This window comes from Sapajus apella, unplaced genomic scaffold, assembly GCF_009761245.1.
Source record: "Sapajus apella isolate SASKATOON/1434 unplaced genomic scaffold, GSC_monkey_1.0 scaffold24, whole genome shotgun sequence".
Lineage (NCBI taxonomy): Eukaryota > Metazoa > Chordata > Mammalia > Primates > Cebidae > Sapajus > Sapajus apella.
The window spans coordinates 14,675,724-14,702,722 of NW_022436964.1; the positions used below are offsets into that span (position 1 = coordinate 14,675,724).

At 38.0% G+C, this 26,999-nt stretch overlaps 1 protein-coding gene and 1 non-coding gene across 3 annotated transcripts in view; one reads left to right on the top strand and one right to left on the bottom strand.

The window, feature by feature from the left end:
- The window catches only part of MAMDC2 (MAM domain containing 2), a 172,253-nt gene that overhangs the window by 19,986 nt on the left and 125,268 nt on the right, over positions 1-26,999 (bottom strand). Inside the window, exons 10-11 of one of the 2 annotated variants that reach the window (XR_004272642.1) lie at positions 21,559-21,652; positions 19,701-19,849 (exon numbers count right to left, since the gene is read on the bottom strand). Coding sequence is in view for 1 of the 2 variants with exons in the window: in XM_032290933.1 (XP_032146824.1) it covers positions 19,697-19,849; positions 21,559-21,652 (247 nt within the window). In the remaining variant the exon portion in view is untranslated. Of the gene's footprint in view, positions 1-19,696; positions 19,850-21,558; positions 21,653-26,999 lie in introns of both variants that reach the window. The other variant, XM_032290933.1, reaches the window with a different exon arrangement.
- LOC116559916 lies at positions 5,908-6,098 on the top strand. The gene has a single exon (XR_004272687.1). It is a non-coding gene; the product is annotated as a U2 spliceosomal RNA (small nuclear RNA).

Consider the following 26,999-nt stretch of genomic DNA (forward strand, 5'->3'; position numbering starts at 1 on the left):
AGATTAGCAGATGTCAGTCTGGTTGTGCTACTACAGCAGAATAGCTAAGATTAGGTAATTTATCAAGAACAGAAATTTATTTCTCACAGTTTTGGAGGCTGGTAAGTCCAAGATCAAGGTGCCAACAAGTTTGCTTGTCTAACAAGGGCTGCATCTTCCAGAGGGGAGGAAAGCTATGTCCTCACATGGTGGAAGGCATAAGGGCAAGCAGTTTGAATGCTGCCTGAAACCTGTTTTACAAATGCATCAATCCCATTCACAAGGAAGGAGTCCTCATTGCCTAATCATCACCTCTTAAGAGTCCCATCTCTTAATCCTGTTACATTGGCCAATAAGTTTCCACACCTGAAATTTGGAGGAGACACACTCACATCATAGCAGCAGGTCATTTATTGTTATCTTTATTCTACATATGGAGAAACTGAGGTTCAGGGAAGTCATGCTTTCTCTAGGTTATTCAGGCAGCAAATGTCAGAGGCAGCTCATCATTTGGTCTTTCCATACCATGCTATACTCTAAAATTTGGAAAGGTTTATTGCATCACCAGTCAGTAAGTCAGGAACTATAGCTTCCTTGGAATTGCTACATATGATGATGTATTGATTGTGAAAGACACAAAATAAATGGACATATTTATAGTGTGTCTTTTCTGAGCTTCTCTTTTTATTTAATTGATTTATATTGACTGACCAGCTAATGTAGTTGTCTGTAAAACAGCTTTGTGGGACTCTCTCCTTTCTTTTTCCTCCCTGTATGTGTTGTTTCAAGCACAGATGGCAGGCTTTCAGAATGGGAAGTGAAAAGGTAGAATTCAATCTACAAATACGAGTATAACTTCAGAGAGTTCCAGAGTGCACTGCATTCATTCAAAAAGAATCCTGTTATATCAATACCAAACAAACACTCTGTAGTCATCAAGGAGGAAAATACTGTGGCCAGGTCTTTGAGTTTATTACTTTACTAATGTATAGCATAGAAAGTTCAGCCATTTTGGTATCCTGGCATTGCTGTATTGCCTATATATGAAAAGGAGACATAGAAAAGATTGTTAGGACTAAATGCAATAAATCAGCAATACAGGCTATAGGAGGTCTCCTTTTCGAATGTAATTGTGGTTTAAGTTGCATATCTAATTACAGGCGAGCTTCCTGTTGCTATCGCAGGATCCAAGCAGACAATAGTTAATACTCCCTTGAATGGGTTTTATTCAGTGTTTTAATATCTTAGATGCATGTTGCTTTAGCTGATCTAGAAGATATGATCTATGAACTTGCTGTGTCAGTTAAAATTTTCTTATTATTTTAGAATATATCATCCATGGAAAAGAAATTTCAGTGACATTAATCTAAGCAACACTACATTTATACTATAATAACCCCCTACCCTCAATATCTAATCACTCTCAATATAAGGTTCTTCATCCTCCATTATCCTCTGGGTGATGTCCAATCACCTTGGCCTGTCCTCAGCAAGAATTCTGTTAGGTTGGTTTAGTCAGAACTTCCCTTACCCTTGATGTTACCTCTTAGTCGTTTTTCCTTCTGACCCTCAACTAACTATTTGACTACAAATCCTCACTTGCCTGCACTTTATTCAAAGCTGAGCCCAATCTCTCTTCCCTACTGCAAAATCCCATTGCAGTGGCCCCTATAACTATCCAACGGTCCTGAATCAAGCCTGCCTTACTGTGCTTTGTGTCATTGCATAATTTTTTCTTTAACATAATTAGATGTCATCAATATTTATTACTCGAGATGAGGACTTCTAAAGGAAAAGAAGTAGAAATTTCCACGGTCTCTTAGGCAGTTTAAAGCCAAAGGCAATATAAATATAAATTTTTATATTTATACTCTTCCCCTCCTACCCCCTGCCAAAGAACAGACCACCATGAAATAAAGTAATCTTAGATACAGCAAGACCTTGGGCAGAACAGTCAGAACATAGCAACGTAAGAATAGGAGGCCAGAGACACAAAGATCTCATTCAAAGCACTATGACTGGTTCGCTTGTAGTGCAGAAGGAAGAGAGTATATTTTGAGTATAATAATCATGTTCTTAAATAAATAATGCTAAAAAATAAAATACCAAAGGCATCCCCTCTGTCTCTGTTAAGTAACTTGTAGCAGAGATATATTCTGCTAACAAAAATTAGAAAAAGATTTTTTTTTTTCAAGAAAACACCTGCTTTGAGGTTATCAGAGACATTTCCAGACAGCGAGGACATGAGGGACCAAGATCTCAGAAAAAAATGGAAGGTCAATGAAATGAGCTCAGTATTCTTCAAGATGCTTTCCACCTTAGGGTACTTGCCTGTTTAGTTTAGATGCTATTCAGAGAACAGCTGCCAAGTGGCAGAGAAACCAACAGATCTCACTGGGTTGGGAAGGTAGTAACTGGATTTCAGGGCTACCAAAGCAACCAGGACTTTCAGGGCCAGCTTTTCTGAGAAAAGAGAGGTATGAAAAAGTGAGCCCATCACTTGACAATCTTCTTCTAAAGCATTTGCGAAATTCTTGAATTGCAGAGAGCAAGAGGCCAAGAAGCCAAATGCAAAACAGTGGGATTTTTAGCAATCTCATCAGCTTAAGAGACAAAAATTGAAGATTAGTGCATACTAAGGAGGAGAGTTCCTAGTTAAATCTGAGAATATATTTTTGGAGGGTATATCCCAGGTTTAGGGGAGAAGCAGAAGTAGGCCAGCAAAACAGAACTACAACACTACCTCAAGTTAGCTTAGTTCTGATTGAACTGACGTGATCTGCTGTATTCGAGTTGTCTACTGGAGAACAGGTTGAATTCTCTCTAGAAGGAAGTACCATCACGCCAGGATTCTATAATTTTTCATTGGCAAGTCTAGTATTCAATCAAATTTACCAGACATTATCAAGAACAGGACCAGAGAGGACTGGGGCGTAGGTAACAGATGACAGAAACAGAACCACAAGTGGCCCACATGTGGAGTTATCACACAAGTGTTGCAAATAGTTATGATTCAATAACATGAGCATTCAATTATATGTTTTTTTTTTTTTTTTTTTTTTTGAGATGGAGTTTCACTCTTGTTACCCAGGCTGGAGTGCAATGGCGTTATCTCGGCTCACCGCAACCTCCGCCTCCTGGGTTCAGGCAATTCTCCTGCCTCAACCTCCTGAGTAGCTGAGATTACAGGCATGCGCCACCATGCCCAGCTAATGTTTTGTATTTTTAGTAGAGACGGGGTTTCACCATGTTGACCAGGATGGTCTCGATCTCTTGACCTCGTGATCCACCCGCCTCGGCCTCCCAAAGTGCTGGGATTACAGGCTTGAGCCACCGCGCCCGGCCAATTATATGTTTAAGAAAATAGATAAGACAGAGAATTTCACAAATTAACTCAAATATATTCAAAAGCCAAAAAGTTGGAGGAATACAGGGCCTTCAGAATGGTGGAGTAAGGACCTCTGAAAATATGCTCCAGCATAAAAGCAATGAGAACCCTTGCAAAAAAAAAAAATGTTCACAATCAACTTTTTCAGAATTCTGGAAATTAACTAAAGGTTTTGACAATCCAAGAGTGCTTTTCCCGAGAAAAATGACTGAATTTTTCTAAGAACCTTTTTACTTGCCCCAATTCCATCTCCATCTCTTCTACTCTGCAAAAGATGTAAAAGCCAAGAACTTTGTAACTAGCTGTTTTAAAAAACAGTAGCTTAGCAGCTGCTGGAAGACACAGAACAGATTTGGAGTTCCCTAAAAGCCCCATCTCTAGAGAACTGGCATTATTTAACCTGTTTAGCAGCTTCTGAAGAGCTTCATTCTCAGGGCTTACCTTTATTTAACCTAGCTGAAGTAAATCTTACTCTATATGAACAACTTTATCCACCATGGCATTTATCAAAAACAATAAATAAAACAACTGTTTAACACTGTAACTGCCTAAGGTGGTATTAACAGCTGAAGCTAACAAAAGGCTGACCAAAAATATAAAAGAAAAAAAAAATTGGGAATGGGATGTCTGTAGGGAGCTTTACAAAGCTCCAACATATTTCTGGAACTCTGAAAAGCCATGCAAATGTAAAGAGCTATACACATCCCCAGAAAAAAACCTGAGAAACTTCTAATCTTTCATCTCTGGCTGACCTTTAGGCTCTTAGTGAGAAAGAAATGGAGGCTAAGGTGAAGTTGTTAACTGCCTGCTAAAACACTGAAGACGTGCTCCAACACAAGCACAGAACCTGCTGGCAAGTGCTGGGGGATCTATTGTTGCTGTTGCTTTAAGGCATTTAAGGAAAATCTCTGTTCAATAATTAGTTGACTGTTAAGAGAACAGAGCAGAGCCATATACAACAAAGAATATAGACTCTGTGGAATTGGTCCAGGAAAGTCACTAAGCAAACATACAGCAACAATGACAACAAAAACAAAACAACAAACAGCAATAACAAAAAAACCATGGGGAGAAGAAGAATCCGTAAAATGGTATTATTCAAAATGCCCAGTTTTCAACAAAAATTATGAAACACACAAAGAAATTGGGAACTATAGCCCACACATAGGATAAAAAGTAGCAACATAAGTTATCCCTGAGGAAGTCAAGACATTAGACTTACTATACAAAGAAGACTTTAAGTCAACTATTATAAATATGTTTCAAGAATTAATGAAAGCTAATTCTAAAAGTATAAGAATGTTGTCTCATTGCTTAGAGAGGACTATTAAAAAGCTAGAAATTATAAATAAGAACCAAGTAGAAATTATGGATTTGAAAAGTATAATGAAATAAAGCATTCATTAGAGGGGCTAAGCAGCAGATTGGAACTGGCAGAACAAAGAATCACTAAACTTGAAGGCAGGTCAATGAGATTATCCAATCTGAGGAACATAAAGAAAAAATATAAAAGAAGAGATGAACAGAGACTCAGAGACCTGTGGAACACCATCAAGACTACCAACATATGCATAATTGAAGTCCCAGAAGAGAAGAAAGAGAAAGGGGGAATAAAGGACCTTTGAAAAATTAACAGCCAAAACCTTTTCAAACCTGATTTAAAAAAAATATAAATCTATATGTTCAAGAACATCGAAGAACTTCAACTAGGAAAATTCAAGAAGTCACCCCTAGAAAAATTACATTTAACTGTTGCAAGCCAAAGACAATGAGAAAATACTTTTTTTTTAATTAATAAAATGTTTTCTTTGATAATTAGCTGACTTTAAGGTGAGAATCTTGAAAGCAAGAGAAAAGTGACTCATTATATACACAAGAACCTCAATAAGATTTACAGCTAACTCCTCATCAGAAACTATAATGGTCAGAAGACAGTGAGATGACATATATAAATGTAGTGAAAGAAAACTAAGAATTCTATATGCAGGAAATCTGTCCCTCAAAAACAAAGGAGAACTTATGAAACTCTCAAATACAACTAAATTCATCACGAGCTACTAAAGGAAGTCCTTCAGGCTGAAAGCAAAGGGTACTAGATAATAACTCAAATTTTATGAATAAATAAAAAGTAGCAATAAAGGTAACTGTGTAGGTAAATATAAAAGAGAATTTACATGTATTTTTATGTCTCTTATCTTCTATCTGATTTAAAAGACAACCAAATGCATAAAGCAATAATTATAAAACTGTGTCAATGGGCTTATAACACAAAAGATATCATATGCATGACAGAATAGTACAAAGAAGGAAGGAAGAAATGAAGCACAGTTTTTGTATGCTATGAAATTAAGTTAATATTAGTATAAACTAGATTATCTTAAATCAAGATGTTAATCAAGAGCCAGGAGTAGTGGCTCATGCCTGAATCCCAGCACTTTGGGAGGCTGAGGTGAGAGGATGACTTGAATCCAGGGGATTGAGACTAGCCTGGATAACATGTGAGACCCCATCTCTTTCTAACGGAAAAGTCAATTGTTTTGATCTCCTTTTGGCCTTTTGGTTAAGATCATGTGTAGTATCTGTTCTTATCAGTTTAATATCTGATATGTCCTCTGTCTGAGGACGCTATATTAAATGGGTTTTTGGAGCAGGGAGATAGGATAGGAGCTTGCTCTGTCCACTCCAGGCATTGGCCTGGTATTGCAGTACCTTCAGCAATGGTGCACCCCCTTTGGGGGATAATGACATTTTAAAATGTTATTTCTTAAAAAGCATCTTTTAAAGGTTTTAATTGAAATCCCTAGGGCAACCACTAAGAAAATAACTTAGAAATATATAAAATGAGAATTAAAATGGTATATTAGAAAATATCTATTTAACATAAAAAAGAGTAATAGAAGAATAAAGGAACAAAAAGAAGATGTAATACATACAGAAAACAAATGCCAAAATACAAACATAAATTCTAACTTATTAGTCATTATGTTAATTGTAAATGAACACATGCACACAAATGTTCATCGTGACACTGTTTACAATAGCAAAGACTTGTAATCAACCCAATGTCCATCGATGATAGATTGGACAGGGAAAATGTGGCACATATATGCCATGGAATACTATGCAGCCATAAAAAACGATGAGTTTGTGCCCTTTGTAGGGACATGGATGAACCTGAAAACCATCATTCTCAGTAAACTGACACAAGAACAGAAAATCAAACACCGCATGTTCTCACTCATATGTGGGTGTTGAACAATGAGAACACATGGACACAGGGAGGGGAGCATCACACACTAGGGTCTGTTGGGGACAACTAGGGGAGGGACAGTGGTAGGTGGGGAGTTGGGGAGGGATAACATGGGGAGAAATGTCAGATATAGGTAATGGGGAGGAAGGCAGCAAACCACATTGCCATGTATGTACCTATGCAACAATCTTGCACGTTCTTCACATGTACCCCAAAACCTAAAATGCAATAAAATATATATTTAAAAAAGCAAACAAATAAAAACAAATTCTTAGAGACCTATAAAGAGACTTAGACTACCACTCAATAATAGTGGAAGACTTTAACACCCCACTGTCAATATTAGATCAACAAGGCATATATTTAACAAAGATAATTCAGGACTTGAACTAAGCTCTGGACCAAGTGGACCTGACAGACCTGTTCTGTAGATACAGAACTCTCCCCACCAAATCAACAGAATATGCATTGTTCTCAGCACCACATAGCACTTATTCTAAAATCTACCACATAATTGGAAGTAAAACACTTCTCAGCAAACGCCAAAGAATGGAAATCATAACAGTCTCTCAGACCACAGTGCAACTAAATTGGAACTCACGATTAAGAAATTCACTCAAAACCACACAGCTACATGGAAACTGAACAACCTGCTCCTGAATGACTATTGGGTAAATAACAAAAGTAAGGCTGAAATAATGAAGTTCTTTGAAACCAGTAAGAACAAATAGACAACGTACCAGAATATCTGGGACACAGCTAAAACAGTGTTTAGAGGGAAATTTATAGCACTAAATGCCCATATCAGAAAGTGGGAAAGATCTGAAATTGACACCCTATCATCACCCTAAATTAAAAGAACTGGAGAACCAAGAGCAAAAAAATTCAAAAGCTAGAAGAAGACAAGAAATAACTAAGACCAGAGCAGAACTGAAGGAGACAGAGACATAAAAAAACCCTTCAAAAATATGAATCCAGGAGCTGACTTTTTTTTAAGAATAACAAAATAGACCACTAGCCAGACAAAGAAGAAAAGAGAGAAGAATCAAATAGACACAATAAAAAATGATAAAGGGGATATTGCTACTGATCCCACATAAATACAAACTACATCAGAGAATACCATGAACACCTCTATGCAAATAAACTAGAAACTCTAGAAGAAATGGATAAATCCTGGATACATACACCCTCCCAAAACTAAACCAGGAAGAAGTCGAATCCCTGAATAGACCAATAACAAGTTCTGAAATTGAGGTAGTAATAAATAGCCTACCAACAAAAAAAGCCCAGGACCTGATGGATTCACAGCTGAATTCTACTAGAGGTACAAAGAGGAGCTGGTACCATTCCTTCTGAAACTATTCCTAACAATAGAAAAAGAGGGACTCCTCCCAAACTCATTTTATGAGGCCAGCATCATTCTGATACCAAAATCTGGCAGACACACAACAAAGAGAGAAAATTTTGGGCAAATATTCCTGATGAACATGGATGCAAAAATCCTCAATAAAATACTGGCAAACTGAATCCAGCAGCACATGAAAAAGACTATCCACCACAATCAAGTTGGCTTCATCCCTAAGATACAAGGCTGCTTCAACATATGCAAATTGATAAATGTAATCCATCACATAAACAGAATCAATGACAAAATCACATGATTATCTCAATAGATGCAGAGAAGGCCTTTGATAAAATTCAATACCCCTTCATGCTAAAAACACTCAATAAACAAGATATTCATACATACCTCAAAATAGTAAGAGCTCATACCTCAAATAATAAGAGTTAGTAATGAAAATAACTTTTGATATATCTCAAAATAATAAGAGTTATTTATGAAAACCCCATAGGCAGTATCAAACTGAATTGGCAAAAGCTGGAAGCATTCCCTTTGGAAACCAGCACAAGATAAGGATGCCCTCTCTCACCACTCCTATTCAACATAGTATTGGAAGTTCTTTCCAAGGCAATCAGGCAAGAGAAAGAAATAAAAGACATTCAGATAGGAAGAGAGGAAGTCAAATTGTCTCTGTTTGCAGATGACATGATTGTATATTTAGAAAACCCCCTTGTATCAGCCCAAAAATTCCTTAAGCTGATAAGCAACTTCAGCAAAGTCTCAGGATACAAAATCAATGTGCAACAATCACAAACATTCCTATACACCAATAATAGACAAGCAGAGATCCAAATCATGAGTGGTCTTCCCATTCACAATTGCTACAAAGAGAATAAAATACCTAGGAATACGACTTATAAGGGATGTGAAGGACTTCTTCAAAAAGAACTACAGACCACTGCTCTAGGAAATATGAGAGGACACAAAAAAATTCCGTGCTCATGGATAGGTAGAATCAATATTGTGAAAATGGTCATAGTGCCCAAAGTAATTTATAGATTCAATGCTATTCCCATCAAGCTACCATTGACTTTATTTACTGAATTAGAAAAAACTACTTTAAATTTTATGTGGAACCAAAAAAGAGCCTATATATCCAAGACAATCGTAAGCAAAAAGAACACAGCTGGAGGCATCATGCTACCTGACTTCAAGCTACAATACAAGGTTACAGTAATCAAAACAGCTTGGTACTGGTACCAAAATAGATATATAGACCAATGGAACAAAACAGTGGCCTCAGAAATAACTCCATACATCTACAATCATCTGATCTTGGATGAACCTGACAAAAACAAGCAAGGGGAAAGGATTTCCTCTTTAATAAATGGTGCTGGGAAAACCGGCTAGCCATATGCAAAAAACCAAAACTGGATCCCTTCCTTACACCTTATACAAAAATTGACTCATGATGGATTAAAGACTTAAATGTAAAACCTAAAACCATAAAAACCCTAGAAGAAAACTCAGGCAATACCATTCAGGACATAGGCATGAGCAAAGGCTTCATGACTAAAACACCAAAAGCAATGGCAACAAAAGCCAAAATTGACAAATGGGATCTAATCAAACTAGAGAGCTTCTGCACAGCAAAAGAGACTATCATCAGAGTGAACAGCCGATCTACAGAATGGGAGAAAGTTTTTACAATCTATCCATCTGACAGAGGGCTAATATCCAGAATCTACAAGGAGCTTAAACAAATGTACAAGAAAAGATGAACAACCCCATCAAAAAGTGGACGAAATATTAACAGGCACTTCTCAAAAGAACACATTTATGCAGCCAACAAACATATGAAGAAAAGCTTGTCATCACTGGTCATCAGAGAAATGTAAAATCAAAACCACAATGAGATACCATCTCACGCCAGTTAGAATGGCAATCATTAAAAAGTCAGGAAACAACAGATGCTGGTGAAGATGTACAGAAATAGGAATACTTTTACACTGTTGGTGGGAGTGTAAATTAGTTCAACCATTGTGGAAGACAGTGTGGTGACTCTTCAAGGATCTAGAATCAGAAACACCATTTGACCCAGCATTTATATCCAGAGGATTATAAATCATTCTACTATAAAGACATATGCACATGTATGTTTATTGCAGCACTATTTACAATAGCAAAGACTTAGAACCAACCCAAATGCCCATCAATGATAGGCTGAATAAAGAAAATGTGGCACATATACACCATAGAATACTATGCAGCCATAAAAAAGAATGAGTTCATGTCCTTTGCAGGGACATGGTTGAAGCTGGAAAGCATCATTCTCAGCACACTGACACAGGAACAGAAAACCAAACACCACATGTCGCCACTCATAAGTGGGAGTTGAACAGAGGGAACTGCCAGGGCGTGGGAGGAAAGGGGAGGGAGAGTATTAGGATAAATACCTAATGCAAGCGGGGCTTAAAACCTAGATGATGGATGATAGGTGCAGGAAAGCACCATGGCACATGTGTACCTCTGTAACAAGCCTGCATGTTCTGCACATGTATCTCAGAACTTAAAAAAAAAAAAAGAATATTTTATCCATTTATTCTTTTTTCTTGCATTTTTAGGTGTTTTGTAGCCAGAGGTCACAGTGATTGCTAGTGTATTAGTGTATTTTGTGCTAGGAAAAGAGGTCTATAATTAATTTATTTTTGTTCATCTTTCTAAACACTGTACTCATTTCAGCTGGAATTTTACAGGCATATATATCTTCTGGCTAGAAGTTTGAAATGTAAAACTGGGTTATTCACTAGGTTTTAAAGTTTTTTTTTTTTTTTTTTAATTTGTAGAAAGGAATGCCTTATATTCCTAATTTTAAGAAAATCTATGTCTCATTTAGTATTGTTGTGTGAGCTATAGATAGATCTCCAATGTCTTAGATTTAGGTAATTTTAATGAAGTTGGTGGGTACATTTAATTTTTAGTAACATTTTTTACAATAATGTCTTAACCAATGTTTCCTACTATAAGTGTTGTTAGTCTCAAGGTTGTAAGTTGATAATATTTGGAAATATTAAAACAAAACTTTCAATATTGCAAGAAAAAGTCTATATTTTAGACTCCAGTTTATTAATAGTCCTGGCTGACAATATTCTACATGCCAGCCTAGTCACTTACAGTTCTTCGAAAGCTGCCATACTGTTTAATGGCTCCAGACTTCACACCAGCCATTCCCTCATCCTGGAATGCTTCCTTCCTCTCTGCCATTCTTGATGAACTCACACTCATCTTTTAAGATACTCACAAGGAAATCTCGATGTGTGGTTTCATTATCTGTAGGACTTCACCTTTATTACTTTACTTATTATAACTCTGGGCAGTTATTTCATGTAAAATGCATAGTGACTATTCAGGAAATACGGAATAGAACAAGATCCTAGGGATCCTGGACTATATACCATTTATGATTGCTCTCAGTTATAAGAGGTTTAATTCTTATACACACGTAGCTTCTGACACTGGTGGTTTTAACAAATAAGTGAATGTTTTAGAGGAACCTTTGTTTGTTTATACATTAATTTTTGAATGGGTAACTGCTATAGTTTGGATGTGTCCCCCAAAACTCATGAGTTGGAAACTTGATTCCCCAATGCAGCGGTGTCAAGAGGTAGGGCCTAATGGGAGATGTTTGGATCATGGGAGCACTACCCTTATTAATGGCTTAATGCCAATTTCATGGGAGTGGGTTTCTTATTAAAAGATGAGTTTGATTCCCTCTTACTCTTCCCCTCACCCTCTCTTTGCCCCTTCCACCATGGGATGATGTAGCAAGAAGGCTTTCACTAGATGTCCACACCTTGATCTTAGACTTTCCAGCTCCCAGAACTGTGAGGGTGTGTTTCTGTTGTATATGAATTAGTCTCAGACATTCTGTTATAGCAGCATAAAATGGACTGAGACAATAACCCTTGTCACATTGCCATCTGAATGTCAATACATCAGCCACATCAAGCTCACACCATTAGAGGCTAGGACAAAGAAAAACCACTCTTTTGTGGGGTTTAAGATACACAATAGGTGTGTTAGCTATAGCCTTGGGGTTATGCTTACAACATTGCCTTACAGACACTAGAATTAGATTAGAAAAAGTTTAGATGTTTTCTGCTGGATCCATTTCTAGGAAAGCTCTAAAATGCCAATCATTGTATTTTCTAAGAGAAGACACTCTGCTTTGCTGTGAAGGGTCTTTGGTTTATGAAAATCTGTACTTCTGATACATAAGTTGTCACAGCCATTCCAGATCATGTGCGGTCTCTTCGTAGCATGTAGATTTGGAAACCCTAGTGAGGCAGTGTAGGCAGAGTATATAGCCATTAGAACCAGACTAATGTAAGATTCAGTTTCTGCTCTACCAGTTACTGCTGTATGGCCCTGGAAAGGCCCTTAACTTTTCTGAGCTTCAGCTTCCTCCCCCGAAATATGGGAACTTTCATTTGCCTTATAGGTTGTGGAAAGGACGTTGAGGCTCCCAAAACAGTGCCTGCACATGGTGAATCTCCAGTATAGTAGTTCCCACTTTATCTGCGTTTTCACTTTCCATGGTATTGGTTACCCACAGTCAGCTGTGGCCCAAAAATATTAAACGGAAAATTCCAGAAATAAACAATTCATTAGTTCTAAACTATGTGCTATTGTGAGTAGCATGATGAAATCTTGCACTGTTCCACTCTCTCTTGAGCAGGACATAAATCATCCCTTTGTCCAATGTGCCCATGTTGTTTACACTCTGCCTGTGAGTCACTTAGTAGCCATCTTGGTTATCAGATTGACTGTCATGGTATCACAGTGCTTGTGTCCAAGTAACCTTTATTTTACTTAATAATGGCCCCAAAGTGCAAAAATTGTCATGCTGAAAGTTTAGATATGGCAAAGAGAAGTCATAAAGTGCTTCAAGTGAAAAGGTGAGGTGGGGTGCTGTGGCTCACGCCTGTAATCCCAGCACTTTGGGATTCTGGGGCGGTGGTGGATCACAGGGTCAGGAGTTTGAGACTAGCCTGACCAACATGGTGAAACCCTGTGTCTATTAAAAATACAAAAATTAGTCAGGTGCGGTGGTGTGTGCCTGTAATCCCAGCTATTCAGGAGGCTGAGGCAGGAGAATCGCTTGAACATGGGGGGCAAAGTTTGCAGTGAACCAAGATCACACCATTGCACTCCAGCCTGGGAGACAGAGCAAGACTCTGTCTCAGAAAAAAAAAAAAAAAAAAAGAAAGAAAGAGAAGGAAGAAAAGGTGAAAGGTCGTGACTTAATAAGGAAAGGACGCTAAGATCTACAGTAGGAACAAATCTTCCGCATATGAAATTGTGAATAATATATTGTAATTATTCTATTTTATTATTGGTCATTATTAGTGTCTTATTGTGCCTAATTTATAGATTATGCTCTATGATAGGTATCCATGTATATGAAAAAAGATATTGCATATAGGGTTCAGTACTGCCTTTGGCTTCAGGCATCCACTTGGCCTCTAGGAACATATGCCCTGAAGATAAGGGGAAACTGCTGTAAATTATCACTGATATTTCCCTAGAAAATCAGTTATTAAAGTAATTTCAAGAACAAGAACAAAACACCTTCAACCTAATGCTGTTTTGTAGGTACCCTGGGCACAGTGTAGCAAAATTTGTTTTCTTATTTACATTGTTGCACATGGGAATAAAAAGACATAAGCAGTAAACAATTTAGTTAGAAAAGTGGAAGGTGTCTTGAGAAATTTTGAAAATCTGTATTGAAGCAAATGAAATAAAGAAAAAAGAAGGTAGGCCCTAGAAAAAATTTACTTCAAAAATCAGAATTCTTATGTTGTACACCAGAGAATTTTATTTAATGTGTCAAACATTCACTCAAAATAAATGTTGAGCACACTAAAAAGTTTATGCATTCAAATTTTTCTGCAGTATATTCACATAACATGCACTCAATTTTTGCTGTGAAGTTTCACCCAGACAGCTGAAGCATCCTTCAAAGTTTTTAAGAAGACAAAGCAAACACAACCACATTATTTTCTTTAGACAAAGCAATACTATGTTAGCCAAAATGTGTCCACATAGCCCAGAAATAATGTAAATACAGGAGTAGAATTAGGAGCAGCTTAATATCTGCTGCATGCGCTTTTGTTAGATTGTCATAGGCTGTGTGTTAATGAGGAGAAGACAGGATATGTTCTACCAGTCAAACAAGCTCAGACTGTAACATTATTTTGGCATAGTGACATGGGCTTGGTTGTCAGCCATTTAACTTGAGTCTACCCTCGAATGTTCAACCTATTGCCCTAAATCCTGGGAGTGGGTTCAATTATATGTCGAAGCCCTAACCCCCATACTAGAATTCTAGTGACCATATTTGGAGATAGAACCTTTTAGGAGTTAATGGGATTGTTAGGGTGGGCTGTAATTTGTTATGACTGGTGAACTTATAAGAAAGTACATATCAGGGTGCACTGGCACAGAGGAAAGGCCACGTGAAGCAGGAAGGCAGCCATCTGCAAGCCAAGGAGAGAAATCTCAGAAGGAACCAACCCTACCCACATCTTGATTTTGGACTTTCAGCCTGCAGAACTGTGAGAAAATAAATTTCTGTTGTTTAAGCCACCTAGTCTGTGATATTTTGTTATGGCAGCCCTGGCAAACTACAGTAGTTCCCCCTTATCCTTAAGGGATATATGCTAAGATGCCTGGTAGATGCCTGAAACTGCTGATACTACCGAGCCCTACATATACCATATATTCCTTCCTATACATACATACTTATGATGAAGTTTAATTTATAAATTAGGCCCAGTAAGAGATTAACAACAAGGAATAATAAAATAAGATAATTATAACAATATGCTAGCATCACTACCCTTATGCTTTGCCATTTTTTGAACACAGGCAAGGTTTTATCAGGCTACTCAGAACGTTGCTCTTTTTCTTATACTCATCTAATCCATCATGAAATTCTATAGCTCAGCTTTCAAAATATATCCAGGATTTGACCACTTATCACCACCCTCATTGCTACCGCACAGTCCAATCCATGGTTGCTGGTCAAATCTACCATCATAGTGAAATCTGCTCTCATAGTCAAATTTACCGTCGTAGTTCACCTGGGTTATGTGCAGTAACTTCTGACAGGGCTCTCTCATTTCACCCTTGCTTCATTTCTACCCCCAGTCTTTCCTCAACACAGTAGCCAGAGCGATTCTTATAAAACTCGATCAGACTGCTTCTCTCCTAAGTTCAATGCTCTCCAGCGACTTTCCATTTGAGTAAAGTGAAATCCAAAGTCCTGGCCGGGCATGGTGGCCCACGCCTGTCATCCTGGCATTCTGGGAGGCCGAGGCTGGCAGATCACCTGAGGTCAGGAGTTCAAGACCAGCCTAGGCAACATGGCGAAATGCTGTCTCTATTAAAAAATATGAAAATTAGCTGGGTATGGCATTGGGTGCCTGTAATCCTAGCTATCTGGGAGGCCGAGACAGGAGAATTGCTCGAACCTGGGAGGAGGTTGCAGTGAGCGGAGACCGCACCACTGCACTCCAGCCTCGGCGACATAGTAAGACTCCATCTTGGAAAAAAAAAAATCCAAAGTCCTTCTAATTAATTACAAGGTCCTCCATGATCTGGCCCACCATTATTTCTCTGGGTTTCTCCTAACACTCTCTCCCTAGCTCACTACACTATAGCTAAAGCAACTGCCTTGATGTTCCTAGAACACACTGAGCATGCTTTCACTTATGGGGCCTTGTCCTGGCTGTCCCCTCTACCTGGAACACCGCTTTCCAGACATGCCCTTGGTGGGCTACGTCAACTCCTTTCAAGTTTACCTTCTCAATGGACTTCACTGTGACTCTTCTATTTACCTCAGTTAACCCCACTCACTTCTTCCTCTCAATTCCCTAACTCCCTCACCTGCTCCATTTTTAGTTCTGTAGCAATTAACAATGATCATCTTTTAAAATACTGCATAATTATGATTAAGCTTAGTATTTCTTGTCTGTCTACTCTACTAGAAGTTCCATGAGGGTAAATGCTTGTCTGTTTTGCTCATCTGTGTTTCACACGTGCCTAAAATAGTACCTGGCACACAGTAGACACTCAATAGATTTTTGCTGAATGAAAGAATAAATGAATAATGGAGCAAGAATTAATTGTCATATGCCAGTTCTTATTCTAAGTATGTTTTATATCTTGTTTCATTTAAATCTCAACACAGTCTGTGAGGTAGCTATTAATTATTCTTAATACAAATATAAAGAAAATAGGCTTAGAGAGGTTAAATGTATAACTGAGATTTGAACCCAGGCAGTCTAATCCCAAAGCTCACAGTTTTTAAATTCAACTACCCTATGAAGTTAGGTAAAAAGGTAAGTAGTTATAATTGTTCTTATTTTCCATATGATAAAACTGAGACAGATTTTAAGTCACTTTCTCAGGTCTCAGACCTAGTGAATTGGAAACCATAGGTTGTCCTGATGCCCTAAGTTCAGGGTCTGTTATAACCTGGCCTAGTGCCTCTCCTTACCCTTTTCAGGGACTCCTTCCCTTCAGTGCTCACTATTATTCTACGTCTTCACTTCCACATCTAAGGCATTCCACAGTGTTCTTTACCCATAGAATTCCCTATAGTAGTCTACCACAACATAGTTCTCTTTGGTTGTACCTCTTCTTAGATCTGTTACTGCTGTCCCCAACAAAAGGAAGAAAAACTATCAAAACCTTCTCTCAGGAAAAATACACATACAAACAACATCTAGATTACAATAGACTCTAGCTAAAACTGATAATTCTTGACTTCAATTCTCTTGGAATAAAAAGATACCTTTCTTTCATCCCATTTTCTAGGGTTTCACTAAATAAATAGTTATCATTAAATGTGTCAATGAAGGCTTGTAGATTCATTTATTCATTTGTGCATTTAGTCATTCCATAGGCATTTTTGAGCACATATCGTGTATAAGGCAGAATATGAAATTTTGTGGGGAATCAAAAATGGCCTTTATGGTACCATGCCCTGAAGACATTTCCAATCAGAGCCAATGAGAAGACTCAGCGTGCCTATTTTTGTTGAGTTTTCAATTTCTACTAAATTCAATGTTGAAAGGCTATGAGACTGCAGTTGCTACAGCCACTGTGTTGCCATGACAGGAGATCATGTCTAGATTGGAGCCAACCCAGAAAAACCAGTGAGAGAGAGAGAGAGAGAGAGAGAGAGAGAGAGAGAGAGAGAGAGAGAGAGAAAGAAGCTGGCTCCCGAGGACACAGTTTTAACCCCTGCATCAAGCTGTGCCTGAAGCTAAGCTCACACTAGTCTCTTTCTGTAACAAAGTCCAAAAAAAGATTTCCTTTTCACTTAAGTCAGTTTGAGTTGTATTTTCTGTTACAAGCTTTCAGGATAGTTCTAATACATATAGGCCTTTCTAGTTATATTTTTAACATCCTGATATCTTTCCAGAGATAGTTCCACACATTTTTAGAGCCACCTTAGCAACCTTCACTTAATGCTGAAATTTAGTACCTGGTCTGGCTTTGGGCCAAAGCTAAATCTCTTCAACAGCATCCTTTACCGAAGCAACGTTGTCCCAGAATCTGCTGAAGCAGCAAGAAAAATGAGGTCAGCAGTAGGACCAAGCTGCATATTTTCTTAGTCAGGCAGGAGTGCATCACTACTGAGGCCAAATGGACACTCACTAGCAAGGTGGCTGAAAAGAACTGTTCTTGAAAGAACCCAAGTGAAAACTTCCAGGAGGAAATCAAACAGAAAATCTACGTGGATTGTAATCTGTAGTGCAAGTACTAAAGGAAGGGGGTGGTCTCAGAGGGTTAGCCAGTGAGTACATTGCCAGAATGTAAGATGCAGAGGCTTCTGAAAGAGCCGGTATTTAGACATCTGTCATGACCAAGGACATGCAACAGCTAAGAGATAATTTTAAACAGCAAAAAATATTTTAAAAGTTCCTTTCTTTTCTTTCTCCTCCACCTTCCCCGATTAAAAAATCATGAAGATGAGGGGCAGGAGAAGAGGTGAAACAAAGAAAATGAAAGAATAGACGGTTTCCTCCTCTATCCTTCCCAACTATGAGTCAGGCCCAAGTTGAGGGAAAGGGAGAAGATTCAATTGAATGAGAAATGGAAGTTTTGATTTGAACTGGACTTTTGACATACCTGAATGTGTAATTTTTCTAATATCGCAACAGGACTGAGAATTTAAGGGATTTGCTAAGGCATGGGGAAAAGAAGATCTTTAAAGTATGTTTGAAGAGTGATAGAAAGAAAAAATAAAGCTGCTTATGATTGCATTCTACATTGTTTATCCAATTAAAAAAACAGGTTTACTTGAGTTAGGCCAAGCTCGTCCAAACTGCAGCCTGCAGGCTGCATGTGGCCCAGGACAGCTTTGAATATTGCTTAATACAAATCTGTAAACTTTCTTAAAACATTATGAAATTTTTTTTGCATTTAATTTTTATTTATTCATTTATTTTTAGCTCATCAGCTATTGTTAGTGTATTTTATGTGTGGCCCAAGACAATTCTTCTTGTTCCAATGTGGCCCAGGGAAGCCAAAAGATTGGACACCCCGAGTTAGACCATAAGAAACAGCACAATGCAAATTACTCTTATATTTAATGTCATAATGGTTTCTCTAGAAGGATTCCTGAGGAAATATTTCTATGAGGTTAGTATAAGGGGTAGTTCTCCTTCTCTGGACCAAGTGCTCTGCTTTTATTCAGTAGGTATACCAAATGAAACAGGGGTATCAGTGAGAAAGATCCATTCTATGCAGTGTATTTTTTGTTTTGCTTTGCTTTGAGACAGAGACTTGCTCTGTTGCCCAAGCTGGAGTGCAATGGCATGAACATGGCTCACTGTAGCCTTGACTTCCCGTGCTCAAGCAATTCTCCTGCCTCAGCCTTCTGAGTAGCTGTGACCACAGGTGCACACCACCACAATTGGCTAAAATTAAAAAAAAAATTTTGTCCAGATGGGGTCTCACTATGTTGTCTAGGCTGGTCTTGAACTCCTAGGCTCAAGTAAACCACTCACCTCGGCCTTCCAAAGTTCTGGGATTATAGGAGTGAGCCACAACACATGGCCTATGGAACACATTTTGTCACTGACAATGTTTACAATTGCTGACACATATTGGTAATATGAAGTAGATCAATTTTTACTGTGTTTTATTGCTTGTTTGTATATTTTCTACAGAAAATGCACCCCATCATTGCCTACACCCCACCCAAGTGGACTGTTCATTCTGTTTTTTGATGCTGTGAATCATGTTTGACAGATGAATTTTAGCTAATAAAAGCTTAAAGTCAAATCTGCATGCCTCTTTGTCTCCTAATACATTTTGTATATTAGGCCTCGGCCCTGGCTCCAGTTTAGATTACCACTTTTCCCCCCTAATTTGTCCCTTTCTTTGACCTTTTAACTTACTTCTAATTAAATTTCTGTGTGCATATCTTAGTAAGCCCTGTTAGATCCTTGTTGCAGCAACGAAAATAAGCAATGTAATAAACAGAAAGGATGACATTCAGTGCACATATTGAATCATCCTGTGTGTGTAGAATCACAAGTACATTTCATTCTAGACACAAGACATAATTTTGCACATTTCAAAATGCAGTGAATGATTCATAGAATGCTATTTTAGAGGCTTTCCTTAGGAAACTGTACCACGTGGCATAACTCACCTACCCCAGTAGTGTGATCTCCCTTTGGTCCTGTGTAGGAAGTGGGAGTTTCTCCTCTCCTCCTGTGCCAGCTGCTCCGGTTTCTTTTCTCTTGAGTAAATGCACATTCATCTTGCTCGAAAGTACACTCTCCAGGTGGAGGCGGAAGTTTCTCTGCAAGGAAATAGCAGGTGTTGCAATTGCTGTGACACTTTCAATGACTCTGTTGCTAGCAGCCCACTCTGCATGTATGAATGTTGTCTGGCCATATGGCATGTGATGGAGAGGCAACCCCCACTGGTGGCCCACCTACACAAAGCCATTGCTTCCAGCTGGAGGCTGCACTCCACTGTGGGTCCTGCCACAGACACAGAGAATCATCAGAGATATAGATCTAAAATACTGGGATACTTTGAGAAAAAACTTTCTCTGACTTGTGAATTTGTGTGAATTTCTTTTTCCACCACTCCAGAATTTAGAGGTATATTGCCTTTATGAAAATATGGAAAATAATAAAATTACATAATTCAGGCACTTTCTTCAGAAATCCTAGATGAGTAAAGGGTATCCTCATAACAACTCCACAGTTGCTTTGGAGGTGGAGGAGAATGTGAGAGCACTAAATGGACTTCTGGAGGCATAGCTGCATGGAACAAATGACTTCATTTCTCTGTGCCTTACAGTTCTTATCTGTAACGTGGGAATATTGTTGGTAGTTATTTCGTGGGTCTGTGAGGATTAAATGAGGTGGTGTATGTAAAGTGATAATTTTGAATATAAAGTTCTCAATAATTAAATTTTAGAACTTATTTTGCCACCCAGAGCTTTATTTTGCTTTTCCCAAATCCAATGTTTATGTCTTTGAATGCTGTCTTCAATGACATTCATAATTACTATTAGAATGGTGCTTCTTCCCAATTTATTGGGGACTTCTCCTTTGACTAAACTTGGTTATACCTCCCTACATCCAGATTCTTAGCAAATATTTCAAATAAATAGTTTGTTTCATGTGTCTCTTGTGTGATCACTGTTTCATTTCATTTTATTTTACATACAGTACTCGTTAATGAAGGCTCATTCTTTCTTCTATGCCTTGAGTGGAATGATTTTTATCTGGGTTGTCCTTGCAGTGCCTGGCAAATCAAGGGACTAAGAACAAATTACCTTTTAATTAAATAAACACGGAGATAATTCTCCAGTTCCAGACTGATACCACGATTTGCCTGTGTGTCAAAGAAATGGATGTCCTATGATGTAGGATGCAACAGTAATTAGCAGATACAGACCAACGATCTGGATTGAGTTATGTGCTATTTTCTCATTAGACATAATTTCCAACACATAGCTAGCTACCATGACTTTATTTCGCTACTATCATCATTGCTTGGTCTATTGTTCCACTGTCATTTAATTCACTTAGAAAATCTTTATTTTATTAAAATTTTTAAATTATATGTTTAGCAAGTACCTGTGAAACAAGAATTTCATCAATATTGCTTGAAAATCTGCATTCACGTAAGATAACAAAAACAATGATAATAGTAATAATTATAGTAGAAGATACAGGCGTTACAGTGTTTTTAAAGCACTGTTTTGTACCAGGTCTTATGCCAGGAAAATGTGTATGTATTATCCCCAATATTCAGGTAGATATCATTATCGCCCTTCCAAATGAGGACAAAGGGGTTAAGTCACACGTACAAAGACACGTATTACATTGCAATCATCATCTCTAAATTTCAAAGCCTGCGACACAGCTCTGCAGGAGACACTTAGTCAAGAAACGCAAAGGATGGACTAGCACAGATGAAATGTGTGTGGTTCTTAGAGATACAGGAAACGTATCTTTAGGCCAGAGACACCTGAAATGATTGCCTTCTTACCTGAAGACGAGCAGCTTCCCAACTGTACTGTAATATCATCCAGGGCTACAAGCCCACAGTCCCAGAAGCTTTTGCATAGGCTCATGAAAACCACCTGCAATTCATAAAAATAAAGCTATAAATTCTGTTTACTGAAAACTGGAAACGCTTAACAACCTGGGATTCACTTAGCACAGCAAGCGGGCATAGGCAAATTACAAGCAGCTCTTTTTCGTCCGTATGAACAACAGAACACAGTGGCAAGAAGAATGGTTATCATCTGCATAAGACCCTAGAATTACTTTTATTATTATTAAATTTTGAGACGGAGTCTCGCTCTGTCACCTAGGCTGGATTGCAGTGGTGTGATCTTGGCTCACTGCAACCTCTGCCTACCTGGTTTCAAGCAATTTTCCTGCCTCAGCTTCCTGAGTAGCTGGGATTACGTCACTACACCTGGCTAATTTTTGTATTTTTAGTATATATGGGGTTTTACCATGTTGGCCAGGCTAGTCTCAAACTCCTGACCTCAGGTGATCTACCCGCCTTGACCTCCCAACGCGCTGGGATTATAGGCATGAACCACTGCATCTGTCCTAGAATTACTTATACTGTTTTTTTTTTTTTTTTTAGCAAAGTCAACCTCATAATGATATACTGTGCATATTAATGCTGAAATCAGTGGCATTTCATAAAGAATTGACAGGAACAATGAGGAAAGCAAGAAGTTAACTGTGTGACAGAGAAAAGTCTGTCGACGGTTTTAAACATTTTCCCCAGATAATCCACAAAGTAGGTAAGACTTGATGGTTTTCTGAGCATTTTTCAAACATTTCCAGTACAAACACTATTGATTTTTTAGAAATGACTTTCTGGCAGTATGCTTTACTTACATTGTGAACAAAGTCCTGATGATTTGCCATCTGGAGGCTTATGTTCCATTTCTAAAGACAAAGATCTATGTTCCCAGTTGGTGTCACTAATAAAAGCCCTAAATGCAGTTATTTTATCAGTCCTAACATTTTTATTGTTGTGTGTGAAGGAAAAACAAATCCATACCATAAATTATTAAATCTACTGTGCCAGAGAAAGAGAGAAGTCTTGGATTTCTTTCCATTAGGCATATTTTAAAGTTTGCTTTTCATATATAAGATGAGCTAAGAGACCTTTTAAAAACATTTGTATTAGATTTTCACTGTACTTGCAGTTTACAAAGCTGCTTTGCATATATCACAATGTTTAAGTAGCACAAGCTCATTTAGTCCATGTTCGTTCAATCCCTCAGTTACAAATCTAATTCACACAGACAAAGGATGATATAACAGAAGCTAAAACCCAACTTTGAATAATAAGAACACTTGATTTTTTTTTTTAGGTTCTAGTTTAAAATGTTATATCTTAAATTTATTATCAGTAGGGTTCTTTTGTTTTTTGATGATCAGATTTGTTAGAATATAGAATTTATTTAAAAAGAAATGTAAAGATCATGTGACAGCTTACTAGTATGCAAAATATAAAATGTCTTAAGCCAAGATCTTCTGGATATTACTAACTGTAACATGTGTGATGGTTTACTTGCACTGTATTTATATTGCTTTCAATTATAAAAGGATAGTTTAGACTTGTCACAATGTATAACTACGTATATATACAAAGAATAAAATAAAACAGGGTGGATTGTTTTTTGTGTTTATTTTTTTCTGGTTTACTTCTGTTAATTGCCTCATGTTTCTAGATGCTAGAGATGCTCTGAACATGTAAAATATTTTACTTACAGAGTTTACCACTGGGAACTTATTCCCTGTCTGTAAAGCAAAGGTCTGTGTCATCAGCCCTGACTGCAGTTATATTTTAGCAGCAATTTTTACAGTTAGATGGGAGGGAATATTAATCCATCTCATAATTTATTGAATTAATTGTGCTGCAGAGAGAAAAGTGTTGGCTTTATTTTTTGGGGTGGGGGTGGCTTTAAAGTATATTTTTCACAAGTATAATAAAAAAAGTATTTTTTCAAAATGAATATGTGGTAGTAAAATGGCTGACCATCTAAATTGTTAACTGCATAAAACTCAAACATTTGGCATGGTAATGGATTCTAAAGAGGAGAAATATTAACATGCTTTCTTATGTTTACTATAGCATTATTTTATAGTGACCATAAAATCATACAAGCAAGTAAGCAAACACTCAAAATTCCAAAAATAGAGGAAATAAATGAACCATGGCACAATTATCTAAGAAATTGGCCATTGTCAGATCTGATAACTTGGGCATATTATTTAGCAGTATAGAAATATATTCCTCTCATAATGTTAAGTGAAAAAACTAAAGTAAATAAAATAAGACAAAATAATACCTAGTTCATCTAAAAATACATAGAAAAAGCCTGGAAAATTTACCAAATTAAAACAATTATGTTAGACTCATAAAATTATAGGCATTAAACAGAATTTCCCCCTACTTTCTATATGTATATGTGTGTGTGTGTATGCATATGTATATATATATATATTCATATATATTTATATTATTTTGAGATGGAGATTTGTTCTTGTCGCCCAGACTGGGGTACAATGGTACAATCTGGGCTCACTGCAACCTCCGCCTCCTGAGTTCAAGCAATTCTCCTGTCTCATCCTCCCAAGTAGCTGGGATTACAGGTGCATGCCACCATGCCAGGCTAATTTTTGTATTTTCAGTAGAGATGGGGTTTTGCCATGTTGACCAGGCTGGTCTCAAACACCTGACCTCAGGTGATCCGCCTGCCTTGGCCTCCCAAAGTGCTGGAATTACAGGCGTTAGCCGAGGGCCTGGCCTCTATATTTTGGACAAAAAGAAAAAGGAATCACGATATTTACAATTAAGATGTGGAAAAATCAGTCATCATTATTTACTAGATGGTCTTGTCTATTTTGATAGCCACTAGGTATATGAGTCTATTACAATTAAATTAAATTAAAAATTCATGTATTCAGTCACACAAGCCACATTCGAAAATGCTCAATAGCCATATGCAGCTCATGGTTAACTGAACTGGACACAGATATGCAGCATTTCCTCATTATAGAAAGTTCTATTAGATAGGCTTCCCTGGCTCCTTCTGGATGTTCCAAACACTTTGTGGACTGCAAGCATCTAGGTTGTTCTACCTCAGCACTTTTCCCATACTTAGAACACTAGTCAGACCACTTGTTCTGATAAAAGATCCCCAAGGTTAGTCAGCTACTGACTAGGCTCAATAATGGCCTCAAGCTCAGATTTGCCTGGCAGTTATCTGTTAGCATTCCAACACATAAAAGAAACACAACCAGATAATCCTGTTTGCTCTAACACCCTGGATTTTCTGCCTGGTGATTAATAATGCTGATCATGTCAACGCCTATTTTGGAGCCTCCATTTTACATTTTGTATGCTACATGAAGTGGAGAGGTTAGAGTAGTTGGTGACTGGGCAAGCGGATGAGTGGGCCTGGTTGAGACAGGACAAAGAATAAGTCAAACATGTTGTCCTGTTCTTAAGGACACACCCTCTGGGTCCAGTTAAGAACATGACATGAAGGGAATCAGTTATAGTTTAAATTCTTGATGGGGTTAACCTCTTGTTTATTTATAGATCTGTTTTAACAACAGTGTTTATTTCATTTTAGGCAGTATTTCGAAGAAAGTGTAATATCTCTAAGACTGGAAAAAATCAGCTTAAATGTGTATTAATATCCATTTAAGAGGGTACCACACCCTCTTAAATATGAAATATTATATTAGATATTAAATATAGGAATGAGCCAGCATGCCTATAATCCCAGCACTTTGTGAGACTGAGACACTGGATCACCTGAGGCCAGGAGTTCAAGATCAAACTGGGCAGCACAGAGAGGCTCCATATCCACACAAGAATTTTAAAAATTAGCTGTATGCACTTGTAGTCCAGCTACTTGAAAGGCTGAGGCTGGAAACTCTCTTGAATCCAGGAGTATAAAGCTACAGGAAGCCATGATCATGCCACTATACTCCAGGCTAGATGACAGAGTGAGACCCTGTCTCTAAAAAATAATTAATTAAAAAAAAAGGAGCAGGGGAGAAGCTTATGGTCCAAGTAAAGTAATATCCCTTAGAAAGGTATTCTTGATTTTATGCAAATCTCTTCAAAGTTAGGGACAAATTAAGTTTATGTAAATCAATGCCTCCATCTAGTAAAGATCCCAGTCCTTACATATGGATAATACTTTAAAATGTTTGTCTAGATGGAGAATATTCATAGCTGAGGAAATCTGTCTAGACTAACTGGAAATACAAACAGGCAGTAAATGGAGAGCTGTAAAAACATATTTGCAAAGAAATAATGCTAAATACAGTCAAGGAAAGATCAACAATATTACTTAACTTACTCTCTACTGTACTAAAAATAGATAGTATACATGCTTTTTAATATCCATAACAGGGTATTCTTACCTTGGCACTACTGATGTTTTGGGCCAGATAATTCTTTGTTAGGAGGACTGCCTTGTGGATTGTAGGATGTTTAGTAGCAACTCTAACCTCTATTCATTAGATGCCAGCACCACTGCCAAGTCACGACAATCAAAAACTCCTCAGACACTGCCAAATGTCCATCAGGGGGAAATCTCCCTAGCTGAAAACCACTGGTCAAGAATCGTAGAAAACTGTTGTGTGGGTTATAAAACCCCACTTATGAAATTCCTGTTATGTGCAGTCCTTGTCCTAGGCACTTTCAGATCTGTATTTCTCTCTCTCTCCCTCTCTTTTTTTTTTTTTTGAGACAGAATCTTGCTCTGTGCTCAGGCTGGAGTGTAGTGATGTGATCTTGGGTCACTGCAATCTCTACCTCGTGGGCTCAAGTGATTCTCCTCCTTCGGCCTCTCAAATAACTGGGACTACAGTCATGCACCACCACACCTGGGTAATTTTTATATTTTTTGTAGAGGCAGGGTTTTACTCTGCTGCCCAGGCTGGTCTCAAACTCCTGGGCTCAAGCAATCGGCCTGCCTCGGCCTCCCAAAGTACTGGGATTACGGAATAAGTCATTGTGCCCAGATCTGTTACCTGAGTTTTAGATTCACTTGTTGATTTCAATCTATTTATTCTCTCTACTCAGAACAAGACTGTTCTAAAAATGGACTAGAGTTAGTTTTCCTCTACACATCACCAGGTGGTTGTTCTAACAAGCAATGAAATACAGGCTAGGGGCAGTGGCTCATGCCTGTAATTCCAGCACTTCGGAAGGCCAAGGCAGGCGTATCATTGGAGATCAGGAGTTGGAAACCAGCCTGGCCAACACAGCAAAATCTTGTCTCTACATAAATACAAATATTAGCTGGGCATGGCGGTGCACACCTGTAGTCCCAGATACTCAGGAGGCTGAGGCAGGAGAATCGCTTGAATCCAGGAGGCAGAGGTTGCAGAGAGCTGAGATGGTGCCACTGCACTCCAGCCTGGGTGACAGAT